This window comes from Zootoca vivipara, chromosome 9 (assembly GCF_965207765.1).
Source record: "Zootoca vivipara chromosome 9, rZooViv2.hap1.1, whole genome shotgun sequence".
NCBI lineage: Eukaryota > Metazoa > Chordata > Lepidosauria > Squamata > Lacertidae > Zootoca > Zootoca vivipara.
Genome location: NC_142592.1, coordinates 35754102 through 35773138, shown reverse-complemented (window position 1 = coordinate 35773138; position 19037 = coordinate 35754102). Strand labels below are relative to the sequence as shown.

Below are 19037 nucleotides of genomic sequence, written 5' to 3'. Positions count from 1 at the left end.
GCCCTTGCAAGTGAACAGCAAGAGGCAGGTGGAGGTTGGCTGAGTACCATGCTAGTGCTATTGATATTTGTGCCTTGTGCCCCAAGTTGCCCCACTATAGGCAAGCTGCTGCACATCAGTATGGGCATAGAGGCACCATTCAGTATGGGCACCACATCAGCATGGGCATAGAGGCACCTATTACTACCCCCTACCCCACTTTAGTAGTTGCATCAGACAATTTCAAAGCAAAAAGATTCTTCAGATCTGGAGATCACTTTATGTTTTGTTTTATTATTATTTTTAGTCTCATGTGGGATACATATGCTTCTCACTGTAAAACTCTTTAGAAAACAAATGCTTAAAACTAATTAACGTAAAAGTTAGATCAGGTGGCAGAAAGTCAGTTCCATTTCTGGAAAGTTATTCAAAAATAACATAAGCAAAATAAGCATCAAATTATATCAAACTATTCTAACAGTATCAAAGAATTTCTTAGCAAATAATCTTACTTACTTTTCCTTATCAAGAATCATATCTTTAAAAACATTCCTGCATCTGTTTTTGATCATAATCAAATAAAAAGTTTCCGCAGGAACAGATGGCACTAGTTTTAATGCTTTGTTCCCTAATTAAGATGAAAATGATTTATTAACATTTTATTATATATGCAGTAATGATTCCTTTTGCCCAGTCTATTCATTCTTTTAAAATTGGAGTTTAACATCTCTGGGAATGACCTTAAGGGCTGCATCTGTTTGATGTGAAAGCCAGGATTTCCTGTACTTTAGCATGTAGGTGCTGAGGTGCATAGCTATTTTAAGGGTTAACAATTGTAGTCATTGATGCGTATATATTAGGCTGTATTCATCAAACACAGCGTGTTGCCTGAGTCAACCTCTTACAGTCTAACCGCAGTGACCAATAGGAAGAACAGAAGAGAATCCAAGAAAGCTGAGGTAAGCTAGATTCTCAAGCATTGTCAAATTAGAAACAACAGAATGTTAGGTGTCTTGGGTAATGTGTCTGGGGATTACTGCTGCATATTTAGGGTTTTATGCTACAAATTTACAAGAGATCAGACTACAAATAATGTTAAAAGGAAACAAAGACTTTTGAACTTAAATGATTTCCAACAGCCACCAGAAATCATCACCTAACCTGTACAAGGTAAAATATTTCAGTTACTCATTATAACAATGTTGGTATATATTTCTTGTAAGAGAAAGATGTCAGAGACATTGTGTTAAATCCAGTATGACATTCTCTGGAAATAATTTAGTTTCTCTCACTTGCTCTTCTTTCTCTTTTATTACTTCAGGCAGTATTTTGTGGACAGCAGTTTCAGAGCCTGTTAGCTCTTTTCAGCTACTGGACTTGATGACTTAGAGAAACAGCGTTTTTTTTTAAAAAAAAACCCACCAAAACCCATGGAAAGCATTGGTTTTCCCTTTGATTTAGTTATCCTTATGACTTATGCTTTTCTTTAATACTCCCCCCCCCCAAAAAAACCAGCCCCCTCCAAAAAAACCACCTTTCTCACCAGTGTATCCAGCTTATTTATTTTCTTTCTTTCTTTTGAAATGTTATATATACTTACTTTTAGAAAACCAAGACAGACATTAAAAAATGGGGGTGCACTGTTGCTGTATAATTACTACTGCATTGTAGCAACTTGGCTTGCATGTTAGGTTTTTTTAATGTATAGCTATGGAAAATGTTAGTTTTAATGTGAACAATTTTAAAAAAGAACAGGACAAAGAAATCTGAATACGTGGCCAAGCAATAAAAGTGAAGTTCTAGAGAGAATTTGTTTCCTAAGTAATTTACATTTTAAAGAGGAAAGCCAATAATTTGGGGCACAGGGGAGCGATTGAAGAAGAGGAGAAGGTTTTTCAAACAAAGCTCTCTAGACTTCTAGGGAACATACCCAGCAAGCAGCTGTTAAAATATTCTTTGATCTTTTTCTTGTGTGTGATGAGAACCAGGCCTAGAGAATCAGATCCATATGCCTTCTCATCTAGGAGTACAAAAGAACATGTGAGTTCCTTCATGGAGGACCAAAGTAGGACTGGATAGCAGTCAATAAAGGCAATTATGTCAGTCACTGTATGCCACCTCTGTTTTGGGTGATGTGGGATTTTTGCATGTGAAATATTTTCCCTAGCTTGGAAAAGGGCAAGTTTTTAAATGTTAGTGAAATTCAATAAGAGAAGCAGACTCTGTCTCTAGCTTCTTTTAAACTTGAACTGAATGTGCACACACTTACCGCATCTAGAAAAGGAATGAAATCCAGATTGAAACATACTATTCTTAGAGTCATAGCTTGTAGTACCCCCTGAATTTAAGATACAACTGACTCCTCTTTTTTCTCTTGAAAAAAGTTGTGACACCATGCAAGGCAGTATTTCACCCTTATAAAGGAATGCACATTGTTGCTTTCAGAAAAAGATACTGTGGAGATGTATACTTTCTTATAACTATTTTCCCCTTTTCTCCAAGGTTAACTATGAATGTACAATTGTATTCCAGACTATTGGTAGTCTTCTTGACCAATACTGTGTGGACTCGTAATATCAGGCCAATGTATGATCAGCATGATACATATGACTGGTCTTTCTACAGCTTTGAGTGTCCACAAGAATGCTTCTGCCCTCCTAGTTTCCCAAATGCCTTATATTGCGATAGCAAGGAACTTAAAGATATTCCAGCCATCCCAGCAAGAATCTGGTATCTCTACCTCCAAAACAATCTCATTGAAACTGTTACAGGGAAATCTTTTGTGAATGCCACACAACTAAAATGGATAAATCTGAACAACAACAAAATTACCAGCAATGGAATTGAAAAGGGTGTATTCAGCAACTTGAAAAATCTACTCTACTTATTTCTTGAGAATAATGAGTTAGAAGAAGTGCCTGCTCCACTGCCATTGAGTTTAGAGCAGCTGCGTTTGGCAAGAAACAAAATCACTACAATCCCTGCCGGGGTCTTCAACAATATGGGAAACCTCACTGCACTAGATCTACATCAAAACAAGCTGTTGGACAGTACTCTCTCAAGTGACACCTTCCAAGGACTTAACAGCCTCGTGCAACTCAACATTGCTCAAAATTCACTTACAAAAATGCCACCAACCCCTCCAGCTAATGTAATACAGCTGTTTTTGGACAATAACTCCATTGAAGCAATACCAGAAAATTATTTTGATGCAACGCTCAAACTGATTTTCCTTCGACTGAACAACAATAAATTAACTGATAAAGGTCTACCATCCAAAGTATTTAACATTTCATCTCTTCTTGACCTTCAGTTATCTTACAATGAACTCACCAAAATCCCATCTATCAATGTTCACCTCGAGCACCTTTATCTTGACAACAACAGGATCAACAGTAAGTGCATATCAGCAATCTCAGACATAAGTCTTTCCACAGAAATACCCCTCCCCCACTCCCATTTATAGCACAAATGTTGCAGTGCTGTGCACACACGCACGCACACACGCACACACACACACACATTCACAAGTCCAAAAGTGTATAGTTATTAAAAGAAACAAGAAATCAGACCAGCTCTTGTTTAATGAGAAACCTATTGTATTTCAGAAATATAAGTTCTGTACATTTGATCTAAATTGTAAATTCCATTGGTTAGCGACTAAGCCCTATTTTGTCTACTACAGTGGAACTTCAGTTTTTGAAATAATCCATTCTGGAGGTCCGTTTGACTTCTGAAATGTTTGAAAACCGAGGATCAAAGGTCTCTCAGCAAGTTCAATGGGGGAACCTGAAAAATGCACCCCGGAAGCCATTCGACTTCCAAGGAGTGTTCAAAAATGGAAGCATTCATTTCTGAATTTTTGGCATTCGGCATTCATATTTGTGATCACATATAATGGGATGAGGATCAAGTACAATGAACATAGGGTCAGCTCCCACAAAACAAATTCTGGCACATGGTTGGAGATCCAAAGTAAAATGTAGATGGGTCTTATTAACTGGAGAGAGAGGGTGGAGCCCACAGAATGCTCTGCTCACCTAAGACAATAATGCAGACTCTGTGGCCCATAGCTTAACTTCATGTGGCTATGGAAGGCCATAGGCAGAGGAGGAGGAGGATTGAGCAGTGAGAACAGCCAAAGGGATGGATTCACACTAATGATTTACAAGCCGCAATAGATTGCTGCAGAAGGAATATACATGTTAACAGAAGAATGGTCCCCATCCCTGACCTAAGGTTAAGGTACACAGATATTTTGCGTGGACAGGCGGAGTCCCCCAAACCCCCAGGCGACCCGCTGAGCAGAATAAAGACGCATAACAATGTGCTATGGGATTCAAATTGGCCACAACTTTATTAAGATTCAGATGTAGGGAGACCTTGGCTCAGGCATTGGGCGTTATCCTTCCCAGTCCCCAGGCGGGGTTCTGGGAGGCATCGGGGTTATCCACATGTATGGGGATTAGGGCTGGCTCTGGAGAACATATGTTCAAGCAGAGAGAGCCCACCCCCTGTTCACCGCCGCTGGAAGGGGGAAGTGATGACGTCTATTGGCATGGTCAAGGCTTCCCCCAATACCCCGATCTTGGTCCCCATCCCTGACCTAAGGTACACAGATATTTTGTGTGCTGGCAGATCCCTTACCATTAAACAACCGATCCAAGCATGATACCAGGCCAACAAAGATCAGCTTAATACAAACCAGACTGCAATTGCATCACAAGAATAAAACAATTAGTGCATACCATAAGCTGCTGAGCCTAACCACAAATCACACATTTGAGTCACATTATCACACACACATGCATCATAGCACGACAGAATTAGGCATTGTTTCCAAAAACAATTTACCCATTTTACAGATGGGAAACACTAAGAGCTTCTACTTCAAAGAACAATCACACTAGAAAACTTAAATCCCAGGCAAATCAAAATTACTAGAAAACCACTCCTCACAAGGGGTGAAGAAGACACTGCCAAGTTTTAAGAGGCAACATGCAGCCTCAACACCTGGCGACTGTTAAGCAGCAGCCACTTTTAATTTGCTCTGTTACCTTTCTCTTTTTTTTTTTTTTTAAAAGGTAAATAAACTTTATTTCAATTATACAAACATAAATTACAACATAGAATACATTTGATCAACCAGAAAAAAAAATAACAAGAAAAGAAAAAAGAAGAAAAAAAAGAAGGGAGGAAAACTATATATATATATATATATATATGTACACACACATATATAGCAAATAATAAATAATAAAAAAAAGACATATAAACAATGCTTTATAGTGTTTTTACCTTTCGGTAATCTTGAAACTTAACATAATAGAATATAACTAAATATACAAAATAATATAACATAACGTAACCTAGATCAGCTCCTATATTAATGCATCAGATAAAATGTTATATAAGCTTAAAATTGACTTATAAATCCTAAGAGATTAACCAAGGACAAAGACAAAAGAAAAACTGAATTCTAAAAATTGCTGTAAAAAAAAAAACAAAAAAAGAAAAAAGAAAAACCTTCCCACTGTTCATACATCGCTTTATTTTGCAACTTTGCCAAATTCTTGCTTCTTTTTAAATGTTCTTAGATTCCTATTACTGATAGTTATACTTATTATTGATTTTCCCCTATTTTTTATCTTCAATATAAGCATATCACCAAATCTACATTAAAATTTTCTTTTCTTAAGTAATCCTCTACCTGTTTCCATTCCTTAATACATTTCTGCTTGGGGATATTCCTAATTGCTGTGGTCATTTTATCTAGATTCATTAATTCGACCAGTTTCTCCTGCCACTCCAATATTGTCGGCATTTTTTCGCCCTTCCAGTTTTTAGCTATCAATAGCCTGGCCGCTGCATTAGCATAAGCTAATATATTCCTTTTTCCTTCCGGAATATTTCCTGGGATCATGTTTAATAAAAATATTTCTGGGTTTTTTGGGAATGTCATTCTCAGCATTTTCTTCATTTTTTCGTACACTCCGTTCCAAAATTCCTGAACCTTGCCACATTGCCACCAACAATGGTAATAGTTACCAATTTTTTCTTTACATTTCCAACATTTGTTGGAATCATTTTTATATATTTTGGCAATTTTGGCCGGCGTTAGATGCCATCTATAGACCATTTTGAGGATATTTTCTTTGATACCTGAACACGCCGTGAATTTCATCCCATCATTCCAGAGGCGATCCCATTTATTGCTACATATAGGTCTCCCTATATCTTGGGCCCAGCGTATCATCGTGGTTTTTACCAGTTCATCTTTTAACTCCCATTCAAGAAGGTAAGCATAGAGTTTAGACATTGGCTTTTCTTTGCTTTCTAATAGTATCTCCTGCAATTTCGATTTGTTTTCAATGAAACCAATTTTCACATGTTTGTTAAATAAACTTTGAATCTGGCCATACTGAAGCCAGCTTGTACATTCATGTTTTAACACCTGATATGATTTTAACCTTAATTGTTCTCCCTCTCTTTCTAGAATTTCGGAGTACGTCGGCCATTTACTCTGCCTGTACTTGCTGAATAGTGCCGTTGCTTCCATAGGGGAGGCCCACCAAGGCGTTTTCGGTTCTAAAATATTCTTATATTCATACCATATTTTTAATAAAGATCTTTTGAAAACATGGTTTGTGAATTCTTTATATCCGCCTTTTCTTTCCTCTAATAAGTATTTATGCCATCCCTGAGTGTTATTAAATCCTTCAATATCTAATATCTCTTTATCATCCAATTCTACCCAATCTTTTATCCACATCAAACTTGCTGCAGCATGATATAATCTTAAGTCTGGGACCCCCCATCCTCCCCTTTCTTTTATATCAGTCAGCAATCTATATTGTATCCTTGGCCTTTTTCCCCCCCCCATATGAATCTACTCAACCCTTTCCTCCATTTTTCGAATATCTCCTTTTTTTCCACGATTGGAAGCATTTGAAACAAAAATAAAAATTTTGGTAATATTACCATTTTAATTGCTGCTATTCTTGCAGATAGCGTCATCTGTAGATTACTCCATCTTTCTAATTCTCCCTCTATTTCTTTCCATTTTTTCCCATAATTATTCTCGAATAGATTTACGTTTTTGGCTGTAATTTCGATTCCCAAATACATTACTTTCTTCACAATTTCCCATCCCGATTTCTCCCTCAATTCTTTTATCCCTTTTTCCCTTACATTTTTGGTGATAATTTTCGTTTTACTCATATTTATTTTGAAACCCGATATTTTACCATAATCATTTAAAGCTCTTTTCAAATGTTCTATCGTCTCAAGAGGATCTTCTAAAATTATGATGACGTCATCTGCAAATGCTCGCATTTTGTGTATACTTCTTCCCACTTTGATTCCTTTGATCATCTCATTTTGTCTTATATCTTTTAATAAGTTTTCAATTGTTAAAATAAAAAGGAGGGGGGAGAGTGGGCATCCCTGCCGAGTGCCTCTTGCTATTTCAATTTCTTCGGAGAGTTCTCCATTTATTATCAATATTCCTTTTTGTTTTTTATAAATTGTATTTATACTTCTGAAAAAATTCCCTTCTATCCCAATTTCTTTTACTACTCCTTTCATATACTCCCAATTAACATTATCGAATGCCTTTTCCGCATCCAAAAATATCAAGGCAGCTTCTCGACTAGGGTTCCAATCAAGGTATTCAATCAAATTAATCAAAATTCTAACATTCTTGCTCATCCTTCTTTTAGGGAGAAATCCCTGTTGTTCTCTTCCTATAATTCTATTTAGCACCTCCTTTAACCTTGTTGCCATAATTGCCGCAAATATTTTATAGTCGACATTTAATAAGGAGATAGGCCTGAAGTTCTCAACTGAATCCATTTTTTTGTTTCCTTTCGGTATGAGAGTTATAAAAGCCTCTTGCCAAGATTGGGGCATCTTTCCTTCTTCCATTATCTTATTAGCTACTTTCACATAGATTTCTCCTATCTCTTCTTTGAGGATTTTGTAATGTTGGCTAGTAAGCCCATCCGTACCAGGGGATTTTCCTATTTTTAAGTTCCCAATTGCTTCATGTACTTCCTGCAAGGAGATGGGTTTGTTTAGTCTATCTTTCTCTTCCTCCCTTATCTTTTCTAACTTATGGTTTCTAATATATTCCCTTATCTTTATCTCATTAATTTGGTCTCCTTTATACAAATTCCCATAATATTTCATAAAACATTTATGTATATCTTCTCTCTTAACCCAATTTTTCCCATCCATTTTAATATTTGTGATTATTCTTTCATTCTGTTTCTTTTTTAATTGCCATGCCAGTAATTTGCCTACTTTCCCTCCCAATTCGAAAGTTCTTTGTTTGGCCCATTTGATTTTTTTCTCCATTTCTTGTCCCATTAATATAGATAATTCTGTTTGCAGAATTTTAATTTCAGATGCCACTTTGGCATCTTTAGGTCTTTTTGCTAATTCTTTTTCTTTTTCCTCAAGTTCTTCTTGAATCTTTTTCAAGTTACTTTCCCTTTGCCTTTTAATTTTACTTTTTTGTTGTATATATATCCCTCTAATATAGGCTTTACTGGCATCCCAGATTATTTCCACCCCCTGTTCCCCTATTGTGTTAATCTGAAAAAATTCTTTGGCCAAATTCTTTATTTTACCTACAAACTCCTCATCATTTAGAATTGTCTCATCTAACCTCCATCTCCTTTTGTTCCTATACTCTTCCTTTAAATTTAACATCACTGGGTTATGGTCCGACAATGATTTCGTCATAATTTCGCACTTGTCTAACTTAATCATTAACCTATTTGTAATCCAAATGTTATCGATCCTTGCAGATGATTTTTGTACACTTGAGTAAAATGTGTACTTTCTTTCCTCCGGATTTCTCAGCCTCCAGCAATCCTGTAGGTTATAATGCTCTAATAATCTAAAAAAGACTTCCGGTAATTTCCCCTTGTATTTCTTTCCTCCGCTTGATCTGTCTAATTCCGGTTTTGTTACTCCATTGAAATCTCCTGTTAATATTATGTCCTCATCCTCAATACAATCTCCCATTTGCTTCCATAATTTTTTAAAAAATTCGGTTTTTCCTCCATTTGGTACATACACATTTAACACCACAATTTCCCCTTCTGGTACGTGTAGCTTAACCGCAATTATTCTCCCCTCTTCATCTTGGAAGAGTTTTTCTGCTCTAATTTTGGGATCTACATATACAACTACCCCTCTCTTTTTCTTATTATTCAAGGAAGTAAATTCATTTCCCAATCGTTTATTGGCTAATATTCTCTCATGTTTTTTCGCTATATGTGTCTCCTGGAGACAAATTACCTTCCATTTACCTTTTTTCAGAATATGTTCAATTTTATTTCTTTTGACTTTGTTATTTAAACCATTGATGTTCCAGGAGACTACCTTAAGGCTCATTTCTTTATTAATATACTTTCAATTAACCACAGCCAAACTTTCAATTTTTATTCAAACCTTAAATTCCCCGTTAATGCTCAATAATCTTTTATTATAGTCAGGTATAAGTAACTGTTTAATTATATAAGCAAAAAAGGAAACTGAATCTAAAGTGATAAGAAATGATAAGAAATGATAAAAAAGGAGTCACTATGTTCTTACCCCTCTCCTTCCACCACCTGCCCCTCCTCTACACTGTTCTCCTCTCTTTCTCCCACTAGTTCTCTCCAACTATTCTTACTGAAACTCTCCGCTTCCTCTGGTGATTTTATTGTTTTCTTTTTCCCTTTGAAGCTAAAAGTAAGTCCTTCTGGGTACTCCCAAACGTACCAAATATTTTTCTTCCTCAGGATGTCGGTCAGGACTTTGTATCTTTGCCTCTTCAGTCGTATTCTTTTAGGCAGTTCTTTATAGATATCAACAGTCCTTCCCTCTATTACCAGTTCATTTTGCTTCTTCGTTTGAAGAATCTTATCTTTAAGGAGTGTTGAGTTTAAGTACATCATGCAATCTCCCACCGCTTTACCGTTCTTTTTCTTGTCCACTCTTATTCTATAAATTTTATCTATGTCCAGCCACAAAGCATCTTCCTCCACTTCCAGCCATCGGGCTATTTCTCTGACGATTTTCTCGTCCACCCTTTCGTTAGCAATCTCTGGGACTCCCCTCAAACGGAGGGTCAAGGCATTTTGTTTGAGTTCGAGCATTGCCATTTGATCTGCTATTTCTTCTTGTAATTTCCTTAAATCAGCTCTCTCCTCCTCCTCCTTCTTTTGCATTCTTTGTATTTCTCTATTTTCAGCTGTTATTCTCTTTATTGATTCTTCTTGCTTGCTCAGTTTCACCGTCGTTTCTTTAACTGTTTTATCCAGTTCTTTGTGCTTACTGCTCAGTTCTTTTATTTGGCCTGACATAGAATCCAATTTCTCACTCAGCGATCTATTCATTTCGGTGATAAGATCTTTAATTTCTGCTAGTGGGTCATTTTCAGATATTGATAGTCTCTTTGAGTTGCCTGTTGAGCTTGCCGCCATTGTTGATGTTATTTTCCTTGTTGTCATATGTCCCGGCATGTCTCACTCCTTCTAATGTAGCTTTCTTCAGTGTAATATTATTATTCAATCTCCTCCCGAGGTTTCTTTTTTGTTTTGGGAGTTCCCTTTCAAGCTGGTTATAAAATCATCTGTTGGTTTCCCTGTATATTATTTCAAGTTGTAATATCCTTGCAGTCCACTAGATGGCAGCCTTCTTCGCCTCCAGTACTTGTGACTCCTCTCTTTCTGCTTCTTGTTAGTCACTCAACTTCCTTAGTGAAGGGGGAAGTGTTACAACAGTGACTCTGCAAGTTTTAATCCTCCATTTTCCCCCCTCTTCCACTCCAGGTATTAAGGTAGGGAACATTCATCAGGCAGTTCTTAACACTTCTCTCACAAATAAAATTGTCGTATTTGACGCTTCCAAAGTTATTTCAACGCTGCTCCCCTTCGCCTCCACTTATCGTGCCGGCTTGGGGGGAGATTTGCAACGTCCCACAGCGCAAATACGGCTCTCTAAAGGTGTTACGCTTTCCTTTGTTTTAGCGCAGTCTTTAAACTTGCAAATTAAAACATACTAGTAGAAATAGCAATAAAAATAGGGCTTACTCCGCAAGTCTTTTCCGCGGTGTATGCAGCAGCCCCGCGACCTTCTTTCCGGTTTGCGTCACGCTTCTCCTTTTTGCTCTCCTTCTATCGCCAAACCGTTGTCTTAGTTTAATTTCGGCTTCCGGTCAGGGTGCCCTGGAGGACGGATCGGAAAAGAGGAGCTCCGTAAAAAAGACTCCTCTAGGCCGCGAAAGCGAAGGCGTGGGGGTCAGTGGCGCAGAAATCACCCCCCCAAAACAGCCAGACGCGGGGTCTGACTGGCTAAAAAAGAAAAAGCGGCGCCGAAGAAGCGAACTCCGGGCTGGCACCCCCTCTCTACGCTAGGGGGGGGGAAGCGGAGGAGAGGAGCTGGCGCTAGAACAGAATAGCTGAGTGGCAATGCGCCCCGAAACCCGCCCAGAGAGCACCCAAGACCCCCGGACCTCCAAAAACCTTTCTCATCTTCCATGATAAAAAAGAGAGAAGGAAACAAATGATGAACTGTGATTCCTCTGGCTTCCCAACAAGTCCTAATCTTACAGGATCATATTTGAAATATTTACTTGGGAGTTTTTTGTGGGGAGGGAGAACGATGACTCCCATCCACTTTTCTTATGCACTTGTTTTGTTTTTTTGTTTTAGGTATTAATGGAACCCAAATATGTCCAGTTCCTATGCCAGGGGATCATGTCTATGAGAGAAACTTACCACGACTCCGCTATCTCCGCCTGGATGGCAATGAAATCAAACCTCCAATTCCATTTGACCTCATGTTATGCTTCCGACTTCTTCATGCTGTTGTTATTTAAGGACAGCTTAGTGTTACCATTATTGCGTTAGTAAACAGGTTTTGCTGGCATTAAACTTGTTAGAACTTCCAGATGTTTTCTGGTCAATTATACTGTCCCCCCATGGAGTTTGATTTTAAAATTTTAGTGTTTCACCACTTCTTTTGCTTTCTCAAAAATACTCTCTTGGTACAGCCAACCTGTCCCAAATATTTTAAATGTCACTCTATTAAGACGATGCTTTTGCTACTCAAATGTATTATCTAGCTGTGGGTTCAAGAAAAGTTTTGGCATCATTCTTCTACGCTCTATACATATTGGGCCTGCAGATTCAGGTGTAGTACATTTCACATACTAAGCAAAAGTAGAATGTATAATTGCTTATTTTGCTATCTTTTTTTTTTTAAGAGCATTGCTGTAGATGCCAGATAGCATGTTTAATGATAAAAATAAGTAGCAGAAATCTATTTCCCACCCTCTTCATTCACGGAAAGTGTTTTTTTGAAGACATTAACAGCTGCAATGTTGCTTCATTTTGTTAGAATGTTGCCAAATATCTCTCTTTACAAAAATGAACATGTAAAATCATACAGTTCAGAAGCTCCATATGCATGGAGCATGGCTTTCCACCAGCAGTGATGTTTAAACATGTTCTTTCTTCCTTGTACTATTCCCTCATGATATACCAGCAAAATTGCCAGTAAATTCCACCTGTAAGAAATTTGAAGGTATACCTTAGCAAACCATCTGAGGAATTATGAGGGAAGAGTTATAAGAAGATGAATGCCAGTTATGGTGCCTCGCTAGACGAATGGTGCCTCGCTAGACGAATGCCCTGTAAGACGAATTTTTCACTTAACAAAGAGATTTTTCGAGCGGAGGTTGCCTCGTAAGACAAATTTGTTTTGTGAAAAATTCGTCTAGTGAATCGTGGTTTCCCATAGGAATGCATTGAAATTCAATTAATGCGTTCCTATAGGTAAAATATATATTAAAAAATTCAATGCATTCCTATGGGATTCGCTAGACGAATTTTTCGCAAAATGAATTGACTCACAGAATGAATTAAATTCGTCTAGCGAGGCACCACTGTACATCCCTACAACACTAGCATTGCTACAAACACATTTCATTTATCATTGCACATGAACAGCAGAAGCAGCCTTAGGTATCTGTTTATTGAAAAAGTGCACAAAGATATCTGCAAAAATGCTTTTGTTAGGAGAAATACACATGAACTGTGCTCAAATTTTTGTGCAGCCTTTATTTAACCAAATGTAAACTGATATAGAAATGGAGCAAACTAAACTTAAAATTGGAAAAATGAGAAACAGGAACTGAATTTGACAGATCTGTTCATCTCTACTTGGTGAATGTTATCTTTATCTTCCGAAAAAGTAGATTTGCATGCTAAATTATACATAACTAGAGCCACAGTAGCCATAGTAATTTATTTTTAGTCAAACAACTTTACATGATGATGATGATGATGTTAATAAAGAAATGTGACTCACTAATTAGTTTTTGTCATATATTTAGTTTTGAACACTTGACCATGTTCCTTTCTCTCCAATTGCAAATTTTACATGATTCCTAGCCATGCTCTGGGAAGCCAATCGTTGTCCTGTCCAAGATTATAGGACTGTAACAGAAGCAACTGATGACCTTGCCACCCAAAGGCAATCCTGCACGATAAGATAAGTGCAGGTATACATAATGACCCAAGCCCTGACAGGCTTTTTGTGTTGGGGAGGGGAATAAGAGAATACATAAAAGCATAAGGTTTTTCAGTCTGCGAATTTATACCATGCTGTTGCCTATGAAAGTCTAAATTAGCATGCCTTTAAGTTACCACAGTAAACTAATATTCCCATCTCTTTGGAATTGCCCATATTTAAAATATGCTGATAATCACTACGGTATTAAGAATCTGTGTCAAATATAGAAAATGTTTGCTATATGACTGTATGCAAGAAATGAAAACTATAATGCGTAAGACCAATTCAAGGCCACAGCAACAGTTCCTGGGGTTGTTGTTTTTTTTTTTTCCAGTACTGTCTATGTGAACTCCATGGTATTCTTGAAAGTCCAACAGAAAAGAAATGAGGATGGAGCACAGCAAAGTTTATCAGTTTTGCAACTTTTTAAAACAGTAACAGCTGTGTCTAAAGAATCTGATGATCAGGAATGGTCATTCAAAGGTGCAAAAGAACTACAACTCAAGCATAAATGAATGTCTAACAAAGTAAATTACAAATGGCACATTACAAGGTACAACTTCACATAATTAATGCATCCCTTGAACTTTAAAATATCCATAGCAATTGTAAAAAGGGACACACATCTCTAGGATCACACCCATCTGTCCTTTTCATGCACCACATGCAAAAAAATTCTACTCAACCGTGTAGCTGGAAAGAATTAAATCATCTATCACTGGCAAGTCTAAAGGAAAAGTTTGCAAGAGCTATGTTTTATATAACAAAGAGTCTCATATTTCATGGCTGAAGGAGAAAAAGCAACTGCTAAAGGAAAAACCTACATCATATATTATGCATCTTTATTCAGTGGCATATTGAGGTATAATTAATGTATATTTAGTATTGATTAATTTAACCAGAAAAGTCTATTAAAAGTCTGTTGAGACAGATGATTCCAGAACTGTACAATCATATGTTGCTTATTAGGAAGTAAAGCCTACTGTAAGCATGTTTAGGATTTCAGCCTAATAGTACCAAACCATACAAACACCATTTTGAAGCTGTAGTCTAATGGTATGCAACTCCACAAGTAACACTTCATTTATTTTTATTTTGAGTTCTGAATTACAGTATTTTCCCTACCTAGTACCAGCATATGTACAATAGCCAACCTATCATGGATTTGGCTGGCTCTCAACCTCCATCCCCACCTCCATTTCTTTCATCCTCAATTATGGTGGGCTTCAGCTGTGCAGGAGAGGTTGACACAGCAGACCACAGCAGTATTCCACGTGTCCAAGAAGCATGCACTGAACTAACACCAGATATTTTGTTCCTCCCACCCCCAGCCATCATCAGTTGTTGGATGAAGAGATGGAAAAACCTACTGTGTATTGTAGTCCAGCATTTGTACTAGCTTATAATGAGAAAAATCCTTGAACAGGATTCTTAGTTTTTATTCACATGCCTTTTCAAAATATTTTCAATCTTTGGACTCACGAACTGCAGAATCGGACTGTCATGACATCAGTGTTTCATTACACATAGTTTAATGAGGCACTGGTTGTGAATGGAAAACTTGCCATTTTAATTTGTGCTATCCCCTCCTCCCACTGTTTTTATCATCCAGTTTGGACATGTTGTCCATGAGAGCCAAAAGCAAACAAGAGTCAATCAGTATAACTGATACTAATAAACTGGGAACAGATGGTAAATATTTCCCATATGGCAGATTTTGGGATAACAAAAACAGAGTGACATTAGGTCTTTGAGCCTGGAGTCAGATTCATATCCCAAGTCCTCTAATATATTTTTGTGGGGGGAGGGGAGAAGACAACATAAATTACCCCTACTATTTCCCCCAAATATCGCAGTACAGTGATACCTCGGGTTACAGACGCTTCAAGTTACAGACTCCGCTAAACCAGAAGTAGTACCTCGGGTTAAGAACTTTGCTTCAGGATAAGAACAGAAATCACGCGGTGGCAGCAGCAGGAGGCCTCATTAGCTAAAGTGGTACCTCAGGTTAAGAACAGTTTCAGGTTAAGAATGGACCTCCGGAACGAATTAAGTTCTTAACCCGAAGTACCACTGTACACAACAAATGCAGAATTTGAACTGGTCTACTAATATATTGCAGTATACAACAGATGCAGAATTTAAACTGATCTACTAAAACTGTTTCTTTCAAGTCATGATAGACTCGTTTAAATTTAGGCAATTATTCCCAACGCTGTTTTTCTTGAAGCTACAAAAATATTGAAACATACTGGGGTTGTAAAAACAAAACAACATGGAGCACAGCAACAGGTTTTCCCATTCCAAATCATGCAAAGTCAAGCATTTGAACACAAGAAAGCATTAATCAACGAAAAAAGCAACCATATTTTTAGTTTGTAAAAGACACTGTTTTCATATAATTATAGTGAAGCGGCATATCTAAAGGATATGTATCTAAAGGATTGTTAAGTACTTATTCCATATATAAGCTAAGTCCCAGTATGTGAAAAATGCATTAGCATATATTCTTTCCCTGTTAGAGGAAAGTTTATCTCACTTCTCTTCCCCTTTCTATTTTTCCCGTTGTTAAAATTTAGATTGTAAGCTGTGTGGGACAGGGACCTGTACAGTGAGTGCCATGCATATCAATAGAGTACTATTACAGTGAAGAAGAGGTTTGAATACAAGAAGTAGACATTCTTACCTGTAATCAATGTGCTTTTAGATCTGCTGTATTGAGTATCGTTTGTAAAACTGCACTTTCTTTTTCAGAACCCGCTTTCCAGAAAAATCCATTCAGCTAGGCCTGGTTTAGGGAAACAAGGCAATGTTAGGACTTGGAAGTTGGTTAAGTGTAGCTTCGGAACATATCAATAGAAAAACTGAAGACAACCATTTGTTTCTTTATCTTTCTCCTCTCCAAGGCACAATAAGAGATTCTTTAATTCTAATTGTTTCACTCTCTCTTATATCTAAGCAATAGGCTGTGATATAGTCATTAAACATTGCTTTCTGCAAGGAACTACAAAAGCAAAATAGAAAACTACCTTACTACTGCTGTGCTCTGACAGCAAAGGAGGTGGCAGCAGTGGAATAGCTACTAATGCTGTTGTCAGGATTATAACCTTACCTACTGTAGCTCTTTAGATTCCAACAGTTATTAATCTTTGAGAGTTTATATATGGCAGCTGTGAAGACAATCACTTTGGGCTGTGTTCCCTAGTTCCTCTGGCAACTAGGTCATGAGCACAGCCCAGCACTCTCTTTTAATCTAATTTCTTACATCTGTGAAGGAAGATAAACCTGTTCATTGTAGATGCCACATAGAAACAACTTTAAATTGCACCACCTAATGATTGCTTCCATATGGTCATCTATTGGCATCAAGCATGTAATACTTCATTGCTTTAGTTGGGATTATTTTGTCCATTATACTCTGCAAAATACAATAAACAACAACAGCAGCAGCAGCAACGTTAATAATGTCAACAAGTCCTTACTCTAGATGAATTAACAAATGAAATAGTGAAGCCACTGCAGGAAGATTTGTGTATTTGTGTGCATGTGGCAGCCATTCCTTTGAGTAGTGAAATTAAATGTCAATCCAGCTCACTATCTCCTGGATATTTTTTTATGTAGGATAAGTTTGGGAAGTTGCACCACACCACATGTATATAAATGTTTCAGAACTTTAAATACAATTAATAAAATACCCGGCTGTAGCTTTGCCACCACAGTTACTGCTTCAGCTGGTAGAATCCAGGTGATTCAGCTTTTTGTGCTGTACTCAAGACATTTATCAACCTGAAGCCCATTTATTACAATTGCCTTTCTGCTTTCTTGAAGAAAGCTAGTTTGGAGTAACCTGTTTCCTTTGCCTTGGAAGATAAGGCCTCTTCTCCCCGCCCTGAAATGGCACCCCTGCAAAGGAGGAGTTATATACACTGTGGGAGGAGAATTATCAGGGCTAGAGCTAGAGTTGTGTGTGAGGAAAGAGAAGTAACTAAGACTGAGGGTGTTAGTGAGATGAGATTGCAAGGGGGAAAGATCTAAAAAAGACATAAATGCCCACTAGCATCCAGTAAATATTCAGCGCAAGCTCCCATTGTTCAAACTGCAAAACGATTTAAGTAGTCTGAGGTCTAATCTACAGTTCACCTACATCAAGCCATAGGAAATATACCTTGATGCTTTACAGCCTTTTGGGATTCACACAAGGAAAAGGCCACATCAATGTTGACAAACAGCATACTGTGGAAAGAAATAAGAGAGATCTCAAAATAATTACTTAGCAAGCAGGCCTCTCAGAGATCAAGAAATATCTTGCAGAGTTCAGGCTTACCTAGGCCTCAGCTAGAATTCATTACTATTACTGTTCTGTTTGTTTTTTAACTAGACTACAAGGACTTCTGTTACTATAGCCTTTAAATGGGGTCCACTTGTGTATTTTCTTTTGTTTACACTTCTCTTTGTTTGCCATTATTTGGTTAAATAAATTGTATTTCTCCAATACAATGTTACCCGTTTAAGAAATGACAGCCCCATCTAGGTTGGAGAGGGTGGGGAAAGGAGGGGGGCCTATTTGTTTATTTATTTTCTATATCCTCCTTTATCCAAACATCACAGGGCAATTGAGAGAGTTTGTTAGTTATTTAGCCTATGAGTAGGGAAGTAGGAGACCTATCTCATAGCCGGGGTGTGGGTGGATGTGGCATTGAGAAGGCTGTGCCTTGAGAGAGCAATGGCCGTCTTTGCAAAAGTGCCGCAGTTCCTGCTGAGGAGAAGTGGCTGTGGAAAAGCCCAGTTGCTGAAGTTACTACAAACAGAAGGACTGTCAGCATTATGGTGTGGGGCCCTTTTACCAACATGTGACCAAAGTCACTGTTACTCAGGAGTAAGTCTGCGCCCCCAGGAATCACCGAGGAAGAAACTTTGTGGACAAACATTTTCAGTTCCTCTCCATGCCTTCACTAAGGCACTTTGCTGACTGAGGTGTAGGAAAAGATGCCAAAACGTGACCAGACTTGCAGGTGCTGAGTTCCATGTGCGGTACAAAAGCTGACAAAACTGGCATCAGTTGCAAGTTATTTTATATTCTGCCCATCCTCCCAAAGGAGCCCGGGGCAGCAGACCCAGCACTAAGAAAACATTACAAAAGAAAACTAAAAAATAGTTTATGAACATTCTATTTAAAAAGTTAAAAATATACTCCATCAGCAATCTCAGGGTTGCCAGGAATAGTGTCTTTCAGCCATCAAATGGCAGGGTCAATTGGAATTTTTTAAATAAAAAATTCTCTCCTGAAAATCAGCAATGAGGGATACTCCTCACTCAGAAAGGCAGTCTGCAAATGGGGAACCACCCCTGACAAGGCCCTGTCACAGGTCATTGTTAAGCAGGCGGCTCCGTGTAGTGACAGTACCAACAAGCCCTCACCTACTGATTCTAGGATCCAAGATGGATGATACTGGGAAAGACACTTTTAGGTACTGGATCCAAGCCAT

General features: G+C 37.8%; 1 protein-coding gene across 2 annotated transcripts; it reads left to right on the top strand.

Moving 5' to 3' along the window:
* Positions 1–674: 674 nt before the first annotated feature.
* On the top strand, positions 675–13350 carry KERA (keratocan). 2 transcript variants are annotated; one of them, XM_035128081.3, is made up of 3 exons: positions 675–938; positions 2482–3374; positions 11688–13350. In XM_035128081.3, the coding sequence occupies exons 2-3, from the start codon at positions 2489–2491 to the stop codon at positions 11852–11854; spliced, it is 1053 nt and encodes a 350-aa protein (XP_034983972.2). In that variant the 5' UTR covers positions 675–938; positions 2482–2488; the 3' UTR covers positions 11855–13350. The 2 variants fall into 2 exon arrangements, with proteins under 2 accessions (XP_034983972.2, XP_060135681.2); XM_060279698.2 differs by having other exon boundaries at positions 934–1149.
* The last annotated feature ends 5687 nt before the right edge of the window (positions 13351–19037 follow it).

Coding starts and splice junctions, on each gene's coding strand:
- KERA (XM_035128081.3), top strand. CDS start 2,489: ATGAATGTACAATTGTATTCCAGACTATTGGTAGTCTTCTTGACCAAT. Junction 3,375..11,687: donor TGACAACAACAGGATCAACA/GTAAGTGCATAT, acceptor TTTTTGTTTTAG/GTATTAATGGAACCCAAATA.